Here is a 13098-nt window from a genome sequence, read left to right as displayed (position 1 = left end):
ATAAAGAATTTGACACCCAACTCACATATTATGGGCTTGTAATGATCTTAGAGATCATGTATGGATTTAATTCCATCCAAAAATACGTATACTAATTATAATAGTTTATTGATAAAACATCAAATAAAACAATAATATAAAGGAGAGACGAACAAAAATAATATACCAAAGAAAAATTGAGTTTAGTTTTTCTAATTGAAAAATAATCAAACTAAATAAATTTAATATTGACTAAAAAAATGTACATCTATGTGTTAGGGCAAGCCAAGCCACATAGAAAATAAAAAAATTATATTAAATAAGTTTTACAAAATCATTAAATTCCACATGAAACAATAATCAATGGTACTAAATTTTGTGATTAAAATTAATAACCAATTATCAACCTTGGAGATGATCATTTTTAAGCATCTCTACCTGATCCAGATGGGTCCTATACATATAAAAACAAAAAACAAAAAAGAATTATATTAAATAATATAAATAGTAAAAAAATGAAACTATTTTCTTATATAGCAATAAAATTTAATAGGTTTTACTATATTTATAGATAATTTTAATTTTTTATTATATTAGAAAAATGACCCCTAAATCTGAGTCATATATTAATGATTTTTTAGTATATTATAACCCTACCTTTAAATTTGTACCCAACTCAACGAATAAAATATTAATAGTCACACAAGTCAATAATTTAATATCACACCAAAAATTTTGTTTTTCCCTTAAAAAGATTTAAAAATGTTTTAGGAATGTTTTACCAATAAAAGAAAAAAAAATAAAGCATTTAGAAAGAAAGTGTTTTCCTAAATAAGTTATTTGCGGTCATTTTATAATCCAAATTTTGATTATATACTTCATTATTATATGTAAAAGATAATTGTTCTAAATGACAAAATGGTTAGATATATTTTAATCTATCACTGATAGATTTATGTATAAAACATTTATCAATTTATGGTTGTTAATTATTGATAAATAATGATATTTTATTATATTTACAAAAAATTTTAATCTATTTTACTATATTTTAAAAACAATCATTACTTAAAAATGGAAATATTTTTAAATAAAAGCACATTCATAAAAAAAAGGGTAAAAAAAGACACATATTTCTTCATTTTGAAATAATAAAACAAAAAAAAAAATGTTTATGAATGCTATTCCAAAAATGAGAGCTTTTAACTTTGTTTTTCTTTTATCAAAAGAGAAATAATTACTTATCCCAAAATTTTGATTGGGATTTTTTATCTCTAATAAAAAATAATTTAATTTTTTTTTATTTATATGGAACCATCTTCTATTTAAATACGTGAAAAGTTGAACCAATCACTTTAGAGAATAACACAAATTTTATATGAGGTATATTTGTTCAATGTTATATTTTTCAACATTCTATTTTATTTTTTATTCTATTTTCTGGAAGGATGCAGTCATACCAAAGTATTAGTATTGCTTCGTACTACAATTTATTTAGCATTTGAAATTTGTATTGGAATTTGATTTCGGTGAGATTTGCATTTAAATATTATTATATCATGATTTAGTTTAATTTATATTCAAAATATGGACATCATAATTAAATATTTTTTATTAGATTTTTTCATGTTTATTTTATGTGTTTATTTGTAGTTTAAACATTTTTTTAGTTTATATTACACATTATAAATAAGTTTTTTTTATCAAATGATATTTATGTCAAGCTATATTCTAAAACCTAGAATCTTTTTATTTTGTCTCTCTAAATTAACAAGTAGAATGAAACACAACTATCAAGTCTTGCTAATACAATTAAATTGACTCAATCTTAAGATAAAATATTTTCCATTGATCCTCAACAATAAAATTTGGAATTACAATCTCTTTCATTGACCACTAGGTTATCTTAATTATTTTTTTCAAGAAGAAACAAAAACTTCAAATCATTTAGAATACATTTGGTAACTATTTTATTATTATTATTATCTCTTTATTATTTATTTTTACCAATATCTTCAAGAAAAATTAAGTTAAAGTTTTTAGAACTAAAAACAGTATATGCTTATAAGAACTTATTTTAACTTTTAAAATTTTTGTTAAAAATTCTCTTTTACTCAAGAAAGATTAGAGAACATAGACAGAAAAAACACAATTGTTCCTTCCCACATTTTCTTCTCCATAAAATTCAAGTAAAAGTAAAAGCACACGAATATTAAGTTGCAAATTTGATCCATACAATTTGAAAAAGTAAATTAGAACTTAGTCTATGATTTCAAAACTTAGAATTTGATCTCAATGGTTTGGTAAAACCCCATAGTCTACATGGGTTTATAAATAGTCCCTACTATAGGAATTCTAATTTTTTTCATAACCAAATAGATCAAATTTATGATTTAACCTTATACCATAGAATAGAATTTTTGCAATTTAACCTTATACTAAGGCAACCAAGTGGTTGTGATCATGATTTGTATCAATAGATTTTACGACCATATGCATTTGATGAATGTATGTAAGTACGTACTTATGTAAAATAATATGTATGAAAGGTAGAGAGGGAGAGATTACCATGGAAGAAGTAGAAGGAGGAGGAGGAGGTGGGATGTTATGGATCATACTGTGCATCATAGTTTGCATGAGCGAAGGCATCTGATCTCTAAGTTGAGAAAGCTCATTCTTCACATTCATAAGCTCAGCTTGCATTGCTTCATTTTGCTCTTTCAATATTCTCACCTCCTCTCCACTGTATAAACATGATTCATATCCTTCTGATCTTCCTCTTCTATTATTATCTATCCCTATGCTCACAATTTCAAACCAATAAAAGAAATAAAAAGATCAACTTTAATTTACAATAATTTAGTCATACACATTCAAAGTTTTAATTTTTTTAATCCCTTGCATATACTCTTTTTAGTAGTTATATAGTGAAATTTTTCATTAAAATGAAGTGCCAAATTTTATTAGTTTGATTATGTATAAACTAAAACCTCCCACCCATCAATTCCATCAACTGTTGGAGGTAAAAATATTAAAACTTTATTGCGATGTGATACATTGTACATAAAGGGATAAAATACCACTTTTTAAATTTGTTTGAAATATGAAGGAAAAACGAGAAAACAGGAAAGAAGAAGCTAAGGTGTTGGTTCAGTAGTGTCCTTTTTTTTTAATTCTGAAAAAGAAAAAAAAAAGTGATTGGTACTGTTTTTTCCATTTTAGTGAATTAAAAGAAAAGGTTTCAGAAAATTGTTCGAAGCAATATTTTTCGATTCTTGTTATTAAATAACTAAAATTTAAAAAATCGGAGACCTAATTAGAAAAATATTAACAATAAACAGAGCCGAAAATAGAAAATAGAAAACTTGGAGAACTTTACCAAATGACTTCAAATTATGACATTTAGTTTTAAAAAAATTGTCTTAAAAAATAAGAAGGAAATTTTCAATTTCTATTATCAATATTCCTTTTTTTACTATATTCTTTTAATTTCATCAAATTAAACTTTTTTATATAAATAAAATTTAGTTTCATCAAGTTTTTATAAATTTTAAAAAATAATATATATTTTAAGATAAAACTATTTAAAGTTAGTTTTAACAAATAAAAGAAACAATTTTTTTTAATGGGTAGAAAAGTGACCTTTTAGGAAGAATTATAAAAATGACAAAATGAATAAACTATTTATACTTTATATCAAAATCAAGCGTGATCAATTATTGTATTTTAGGGATTTTCTTTCTATTGCCATAAAAATTTATATTTTTCTTATTATTCTTGAAAAAAAAAACCTGACTTTAAACTTAATTAGTTAATTATTGCAATTTCTATCATTTTTTAATCTCGTTGATTTCAATAATATAAGCTCTAACAACAAACTTTAATATAACTAAATACTTCGTTAAATACGTTTGGAGAATAAAACTATATAAAAATAAAATAATATAAGCCCATCGTGAATACCTTTTCATGAATTTTAAAATGAAAACTCATCTTACGTGGTAAAAATGGCAATATATTTAAAAATTTGAGATTAAGATGGGAACATTTATTTAAATTTTAGGAAAAATTTGTTAAAAATAGAAAATTTGATAAAATATTTAAAGTTCACAAAAAAAAAATATGTTGTAATTTATGTCATAAAACTCGTAGCTTGTAGTTTAAAATTATATTCTATTCAATAAAGTAGTTAGTAAGGACTTATTAGTGAAAATTGAATATTATGATCTTCAATCCAATAAATTAAGATCCCAAGACTATCATGAGCAAACTTGAATTTCAAGCAGAGACATAAACATGGATCAAGTTCAAGCATATAACTTAATTAACGATCCATAGTATATGAATAGTAATGTTCAAAGCATTATTTTGAGTACATTATGGTTGTAGTCCGCTTTGTAGTTAGTACAAACGATGTGATCCTGAATCGTTCATGTGGAGATATGAAAGTGTGGGCATCCTATGTAAAGAGTTTACAAAAAAAACTAAAATCATGAAATGGTCACTTTTACGTTATAACACCGTTGGTTGTATAAAATTATTGATGACTTAAGTAACTTAATCTTAATCCTGAACTAACTATGAACTTCTGTTCACATGGAATTATCCTTATATTTACGTAGGTGATGGTAGCTCAACAGTTCTAGTCCAATAAGCCTCCCATTTCATTTGACTAAAATTAGTGAAAAAATCCAAAATTTTGTTGAATAATTTCACTAACACTCAATGGAATAAGTGATTACATGGGATGTAAACACCTAACCCACTAAATTCCACTAATAATCAATAGTATGCGAGGTGTTGAACTTAAGTGAATTTTCACATGCAATAGTTGCATGTCTTTTGTCTATTGAAAAGCTAGTTTTACAAAATTGAAAAAACTTTTTACCTTTTTAATTTTTAACATTAACACAAAAACAGAAAAACCCACCTAAGTTCTCTCACCCTAATCTAATTTTCATTTCTCTCTCTCACAATTCCTTCATTTATCAGGTACCACAACCCGATTCTAAGTTCGAGAGAATAGTGGTTCAATACTAGTGGTTGCTCCAGGTTCGTGTTCGTAAGGAGATTACAAGGATCAGAAAGCTTAAAAAATATGAGTTTTCCTTTAACTCTAATTTCACTTAATCAGGGTAGTACACGTTAATTTCAAAATGGTTTAGATACAATTAGAGTAAAATTTGATTCATCAAAGTAAAACGCGATAAATTTTATCTTTTAGTAGTTTTTTCAGTGGAGTACGAATATTTTTCTTTTCTTTCTATTTCTTAAAATACCCCTAAATTTTATATTAACTTTTACTTTTTTATCAACTTAGAAATTTAATGTCGTCTAGCCATGCATGGTTGTCGAGTTTTTTTTTTTTTTTTTTTTTGTAAAATTTTATAAGTGAAATTGTCCAACATAAAAAGGGCTTAGGAACATCATAGATTTGTTCTACATTATTGAAAGAGTTTAGGAAAATCATGAGTCTTTCCTACAATAAAAAGATTTAAGAAAGTCATACGCTATAAAAGGAGTTTATGCCTTTATTTCTTAATTATCTTAGTTAGAAGCACTTTAAGTTCTAGTGTAATAACTCTAATTAAATTTCTTTTGTATTCTCTAGTTTTGCATATATGCAAAGCATGTAGTGGAAGTTATGTCGATGGCTGAAGAACTTCTAGATAAGTCAAATAGGTAGAAGTTGAACTACAAAATATAGTAAAGTTTATCAACATGTGACAAAAAAAGAAAATCTTGGAAGGTAGTATTCCAAGTGGCCTACTCTTATAGTGAAGTAGGTTATAATTCTATGAGATGAGAATATGATTGTCAGTTAAAACTCAGTTAGAAGTACTTTAAACTCTGGTGTAATAACTCTAATTAAATCTTTTGTATTCTCTAGTTGGAGAGTGGAAAAAAGTTGGGTGGTCAAAAACTTGGAGAGAGTATTCTTGTAGTTAGGATCGGGAAAGAGGAAAGTATTATGTATGATTATAGCAACTTTTCAAGTAATGAATTTTTTATTAATTCGATGTTTGCATTAAAGTTGGAAGTTTTCTATGCAAATTCTTGTATTTTCAGTTTTTATTACTTTGTCCGTTATTTTTATGCTTATAAATTATAGTTTCCTTAGTAAAAGGGGAGGTTTTTTGCAGCCATGGAAAGGAGGAATAATGTAGGCAATATGTGAGATAGAAATAATGAGCAAAGAAATAGAATATAAAAAAGTAAGTACCAGCAGAGAGGTTGGCGACGGCGGCGACGAGGTCGGCGATGCCCTGGCGATGAATATGATTGCGAGTCTCTTCAATTTGAAGGCGGCGTTTTCGAAGTTCCATAAGTTGTTGGTGTCGAATTTCTCTTTGCTCCTCGCAACTATGCAGCGTTTGACCCAACGCTGAAACGCTTCTCTCAATTCTTCTTCCAATATTATCTTCCATTTTTCTTCTCTTTGCCTCCATCTTCTCTTTCTTCTCGCTCGACTCTGTTCCTGATGATGACGACTCTACATATATAAATAAATTATTATTTAGCAATTTTTGTAACTATTTTTGAAGTTTTTTGAACTCCAATACGACATAAATTTATAAAAAGACTTCTTTTTTAGAAATATGTTGAAATATATGTAGATAAATATCTTGAAATAAATTATCTAACAATTAATCTTAGTTTTTGTCCAGGATCTAAAGAATTCCAAAAAATATATTCCTTTTACTAATATATGCATTTATAAACATATACCATAGATTCCACTAAGAGTTTAGAAAATAGTTTGAATTATATTTATTTATATTTTTATCTGGATTTAATTTAATTTTACGTTTTAAAATTCAAATTCAAAACTTGAATATTTTTAAGATAAGAAAAACGTTGTTTCGAAATTACATTAACTTAATAACAACAAATATTTGAATGTAAAAAAACTGAAGGTAATTATCCACCAAACTTAAATGTTAAAAATATAAAACAAAATTTACAATAGAATATGCCCTAAAAAGTAATACAAACGATAAAAAAGAAAATAGAAATTAGAAATTAGAAAAGAACATATAATATTTAAATATGGTAAGGCTGAAAAGTGAAATTTGCATTGCATGCTTAGATTGGAGGGACTATATTGTATTATCATCATTGGAAGTATCTTAAGAAAAACGCATTATCTAATGGCAAAGCTTTTCAAACATATATAATTAATTAAGTTTTAACCTTAAAAAGGGATTTGTATTATGTTTCTTTTAGATTACCCAAAAGGATCTTCCCACGATCTCAATCTGATCACAATTCCCTCACTGGTCCGCATCATTGTCTTTCCTCCAATTTTTCTCATTTCCAATATTTTACATTATTTCCTCTCTCTGCCCCTCTTTTTCAAAATTTGCCCCCAATCTTTCAATATTTCCAACTCTACCCACAATTTCCCAACCTCATTTCTAGAAACTGCCCCATACTAACACATTGCTATTTATTTAATTCAATCAGTTGAGACTTGAGTCTTATGCCCTTATTTATCTAAAATAATAATTAAATTAGAGGATCTTTGTATCTTAGACCTACTAATTTAATTACTTAAGGTATTATATATTCTTTTAAGTGGTGACATTTTAATCTTTTGTTTTTTAATTCAAGCTCGAGGTTAAGCTGTTATCTAAAGTCTAATTTAATAATTATTTTACTTTTTTTATAGATACTTTCTTTCTAAAAAATCAAGTTTATTGAACTACTTGCTCGTTTTATCACCTAGTCTTTGAAAATGTTCTGAAAAGACTAGTCTTGAAAAACAAAGAAAATAAAGTTTTTGATTTTTTATTTCTTTATAGTAGGTTTATAATTCATATATGCTTCAAAATAAAAATTCAAAAAAAAGAAACTTGCATGAGAATAAGTATACGACTTACTTATAAGGAAAAAAAGAAAAAAAAAAAAAAAAAGAAAGCTAAAGCATCTCTACAAACTTAATTTCAATTTTCCTCCCTCATTCTAAAACATTTCTGATTCTAGATCTTGTTTCGGAAAATTCCATTGCCAATTTTCATCCTAACCGTACATCTACTCTTTAAAACATTGCCTAATCTAAAAGTATCAACTATTAAAATCTTAAAAGCCAGGCATAATAGACATGTACCATCGTCCTAATTTTATTTTATTTTATTTTTCTTTTTTAAGAATACTTCTCATCATTTAAATCCTTAAAAATGCTGCGGTTTAACAGCTCTCAATTATTCCTAGAAGAAGAGAATGTGAGCGTTGGATAAGTAATAGGACCAAATGAAATCGGATGGATGAAATTTGGAAGGAGCATCAGAAATGCAATAGAGGTGAGCGTAGATGATTAGAAAAGGAATAACGAAACGAAAAGGAAGAAGAATACGGGAGGGGGGTCCTATTAAAATTTGTGGCAGAGTCAAATCCTGCAACTTTGACCCAAAATATTAACTCTTCTCTCTCTCTTTTATCTTTTTTTTTTCCTTTTCTGAAAAACATTATAATAATATAAACAAAAGAAAACCCAAAAAATAATAAATAAAACCCTGAAAATGAAAGGTCCAGGACTTGGGGGACGATTTAATAGTATCATACACATACAAACTAATAAATAAATAAATAAATAAATAAATAAAAAACTAACTAACCTGAAAGCTGCGGAGAATTAGTGGCGGTGGGCGGCGGGAGAAGAGCGGAAGGAGGCGGAGCAGGAAGAGGAAGAAGGAGAATGCCAGTGTTAGAGGAATTAGAAGGTTTTTGAGAGAACTTCCTCTGAACAACGTCGTTTAAAGCTTGATAAACTTCAAACGCCATATTAGAAGGGAGATTCTTGTCTTTTCGCTCATGTTTCTCCATTTTCCAGTAAGAAGGAATTTGTTGATCACACGCGCGGGATTCATACTCGCGCACTTTTTTATAATCGCGGAGGAGATTATCCCACTTGTCATTACACTGATTTTGGCTCCGTTGACAACCGTGGCTCCAGCAGTAATTTTCCACCCACTTCCACCGGAGCTCTCCGCCCTTCCTCGCCGCCGGATCCACCGTGCTAGGCCCCAAGTTCGCCTTGTTCCGCCGCTCGTCGTCCAACTTCTTCGCCGTTATTAGAATCATTGTCTCTTGGAGAGTCCAGTTTCCTTTTCGGTACTCTCGGACTATTACCGCGGAAGATGAAGTTGCTGCCGCCGTGTTCATTCGGGTAGCGCCGGATGCTCCGCCGTGGATTACGGGTAAACGTGGAAGATGTTGTTGTTGTTGGTGGTGGTGTGGTGGCTCCGATGATGTTGTCGGAGGATCCGACATGGGTTTGGCATCTCAAGACTCACAAGGGAAATGGATAGAGAGAAATAGAAAGAGAAAGAGGGCAAAAGTTTTTTCTTTTCCTTTTCTCTCTCTCTCTTGTTGTTATTATTATTGGTTTTATTATTTTGAATTTTTTTATAAAAAAATAATGTTGAGATTTAAAATACGAGTAACTCCACTACTATTGCTGACATATACAACTTCATACATTTTACCTGAATTATGACTCTTAAATTAGTGGTATCTAAACTTTTCTCGTCATTTTTACTTTTTCTCCTTTCTTCTTTGAGTAAACTTGTAGTTCTAAAGATTAGTAGGTGTAGTTCTCTTAACTCGCCCTATTGTAGTTCTCTCTGTCTCAATTTCTTGTGGTGTGTAGCATGAGCCTTCAACAAAATTTTTAGTTTTAGTTCGTATCTATCTACTTATCGGATCAGTGGCTCTAGTACAATGGTGCATGTTAATGATCACATTCTAAACATTACATATCTATCATCAGAGAAGTGCAATTTATGTTGTGTATTTATAAGTAATTTCATGTATGATGTAACGTGGAAATTTTATTCCTCACAATCATACCAATATTATTTGACATTTAACATAAATTTGTCTTAAATGCTATACTATATTTTTTCCTCAACACTAAAACTTAATTTCAAATTGTCGTAACTTTAAAAATAGTTGCTTGAAAAATCCAAATAATTATTTTGTAAATTTTAAACTTAAACTTAAAAAAGAATTATTAAATTGAGATAAAATATAAAATTCATAATAGCTAGTTAGAAGAGAGTTTTTTTAGGAAGCCAGTTTTAGAAGTACTTTACCTACATTTTACAAACCAACGGAACAGAACTTTTTTTTTTAAAAAAAAAAAAAAATCTCTTCTTATTAGTTTTAACAAACACTACAAATTGTTAAAATTCCATACAATCACTTTAAATATTTGCAAAATCAATCTCAAAGGAAAATTTTTTTATGGGGAAACCTACTTGTTATTTTAATCGCAATGGATCTGAATAAATATCTTTGGATTTAGAATTGAGAGGTGGCTGTGTGATGGTTAAAATGAAGAAAAAAAAAACATTGAGGGCAACTTTCTTTCTGTTCAAGAATAAATTGGTTTAGGCATAACCTAAAGTTTTATTTATTCATATTCCTAATTTGAATCTATTCCAAGTTTAATCTCCAATACTCTCAATTCTAAATTAGGATTTCTATTGTATTTTTAATAAATATAATATGGAGCGTTACACTGGTAATCACATTGATTTTACCGATGAGCATTTATTTTGTGATGTTTGAACTTTTATACTTGTATCTTTTTTATTCTTTGAAGGTTCATAATATTTATATTAGTTCATACGTACTTTTAGGTAAACAATTATTTCTGTTTATACTTCAAATTCTTAATTTATTTTATCAATTTGATACCATGATTTTGAGTTATGTTGTAAGGTGCATAAAAGTTTCGACGCAAACGATAGCCCATAAAAATTATTAGTTGAGAACATGTTGTTCGAAAGCACTCACTCGCTAACATATTTTGATCACTGCATCAAGTTGAAAAAAAAAACTATGAACATACATTTAAATCAGACATATTGAAGATGAGAGTATTATGAGCAAGTAAACAGTAGGTTACATACTAATATAAAGTAATATTAGTTACACATTATGTTTTATTTTATCTTTTATATATTTTTGAACTAATAATATATATTATGTCAAAGTAAACTTAGTTTAACCGTAATTGACATCAATAATTCTCATCCTTAAGATGGGATTCGAATCTCCCCACCTCGAATTGTTGTACTAAAAAAACTAATAACAATTTTAAAGATATAAAATTTATGATCTGACTATATATAATGTTTTGTTTTAAGAAATTATTACTTTTTTGTAGTAGTATTTGTTCCTTCCATTTTAAAATTATACTTTTCTACTCTTTAAAATTTTAAAAATACGTTTAGAAAGTCCAAAAAACTTTGTACTTTTGTTTTAAATATATACGTATGCCATTTTAAATTAGAACAACAATTTTTTAAAATCATATCCTTTCTTAAACAAATTTTCTAATTTTTAAAATTATATAATTATTCTTAAAAAATTAAACAAAAAGTAATCTTAATTCTATTAGTTTTAAAAATTAAATGACTAAAAAGATACCGATTGAAAACTTAAAGACTAAATAGATTTATTTTTATAAATTTGAGGATTAGAGGTATAATTTTAAAACCAGATAACCAAATCTAGAGACTAGAAAGGTATTTTTTTTTTCATATGATTGGGTATAATTTAACTAGATAAGATATTACACATTTATTCTCTAATGTTAGAGGTTTCAACTTGATAAGGTTAGACTACAAAGAAATTTGCAGCAATTTAAGTCTCTTCAGTAACATTTTTTTTGTCTACTGTTTTTTATCAGCTTTATAATTTTTTGAAAAATTATATTTATTTTGGAAAAAAGGCTTAAGTTAAATTCTAAAAATAAAAATAAGTTTTGAAAACTATTTTTTTTTATTTTAACAATTTGGCTATGTTTTTTTTAAAATAATAGTGAAGAGTAAACAAACACTAATACGTGAAAATAATCTTCATAATCTTTGTTTTTTTCTTTTCAAATTACGTTTTGCTTTGACGCCCTAGCAGATTTAGTCTCCAAATGCCTAAAACAAGAAACATCACACATAATCTTATATAATACTTCGAGCCAACCATCAAAATACTCGAGAAAATTGATAAAACATGGAACTAAATGTTTAATAACTTAATTATAAATTTTTTGTGGACCAAATAAAAAAAAATTATAGATGTACAAAGCAAATGATACATACCATCGACTTTCTTAAACTTGAAAAAAAAAAAATGCTGTTTCCACATCTCAATTTTCCTAGATGAAATTCTAACTCATAATCTTACGATTTCTAAAAAACCCCAACAAATAACAATATTAATTGAGATAGAAAATGACATTAGAAATTATTTTGAATACAAAACTTCGTATCTTGAGATGAGATTTGATACCATGTTAAAAACTTAAGGCATGATAGGTCAAAACTTAAGTTGATAGATAGAGACTAGAGGGGTACTATGGGGTAAGGGATGAGTTATTATAGTCTTAGACTAATTATAGTTTGATTAGAATAGTTTGGATATGAAATATAGATTATTTTAGTTTGAGTTATAGTAGTATATGTTTGGTGCGTAGATTATTTTAATTTAATAAGAAAATAGTAAACACTATGGGAAAAAATTTGATGAATGTAAATTAGTAAAAACTGTACCAAATAGTAAATATCGTAGCAAATTGAAAGTTTAAAATAATGTTTACTGTAGTTAATTGAAGGCTTTTAAATAGTATTTACTACCGGAAGGAGGTAATTATTATAACGCTAGATTATCTTTGGCTCCAAACGACACATAAGAAATTGTTCCGGGAGCGAGGGTGTATTCAAAATTATTAAGGATCTTAGAAATACTCGAGCGCGTGAAGAACCTAGGAGTAGGACTAGACATTCAAATTAGATATGAATTTTGAATATGATTAGATTATAAACATCATTCCATAGTGAACTTTAAATAAACTCTAAATTTAATATTATAACACAAAATTTAAAAGTAGATATTGTTACGATGGTTTACCTTTCCTTTAAATTTTTGTTTTCAGGTTGAGAGGTGAGGAAAGTAAAGGGTGACGAATGAATGATTACAGCGACGAAGGTAGGATAGCGACACGTGGAGAAAGTTGGAGTTGGGTCCACCAGGAAACTTCACGTGGCGTGATTTTATTATGTGTGGTGTACAGTAACAAAGAGATCCTTCCAATACCAAATCAATTACAAA

The 13098-nt window shown here is 27.4% G+C and overlaps 1 protein-coding gene across 3 annotated transcripts; it reads right to left on the bottom strand.

The window, feature by feature from the left end:
* Nucleotides 1-203: 203 nt before the first annotated feature.
* Nucleotides 204-9370, bottom strand: LOC103496697 (trihelix transcription factor PTL-like). Of its 3 annotated transcripts, none has more exons than XM_008458664.3 (4): nucleotides 8598-9370; nucleotides 6203-6472; nucleotides 2548-2777; nucleotides 204-433 (listed from the first exon to the last, which is right to left on the bottom strand). In XM_008458664.3, exons 1-4 carry the CDS (start codon nucleotides 9250-9252, stop codon nucleotides 404-406), a joined length of 1185 nt encoding a protein of 394 aa, XP_008456886.2. In that variant the 5' UTR covers nucleotides 9253-9370; the 3' UTR covers nucleotides 204-403. The 3 variants fall into 3 exon arrangements, with proteins under 3 accessions (XP_008456886.2, XP_050946655.1, XP_050946656.1); XM_051090698.1 differs by having other exon boundaries at nucleotides 6203-6457; nucleotides 8598-9339; XM_051090699.1 differs by lacking the exons at nucleotides 204-433; nucleotides 2548-2777 and adding an exon at nucleotides 4277-4438 and having other exon boundaries at nucleotides 8598-9339.
* Nucleotides 9371-13098: the final 3728 nt, after the last annotated feature.

This window comes from Cucumis melo, chromosome 10 (genome assembly GCF_025177605.1).
Source record: "Cucumis melo cultivar AY chromosome 10, USDA_Cmelo_AY_1.0, whole genome shotgun sequence".
Classification (NCBI taxonomy): Eukaryota; Viridiplantae; Streptophyta; class Magnoliopsida; order Cucurbitales; family Cucurbitaceae; genus Cucumis; species Cucumis melo.
This window is presented reverse-complemented; position numbering and strand designations above follow the sequence as displayed.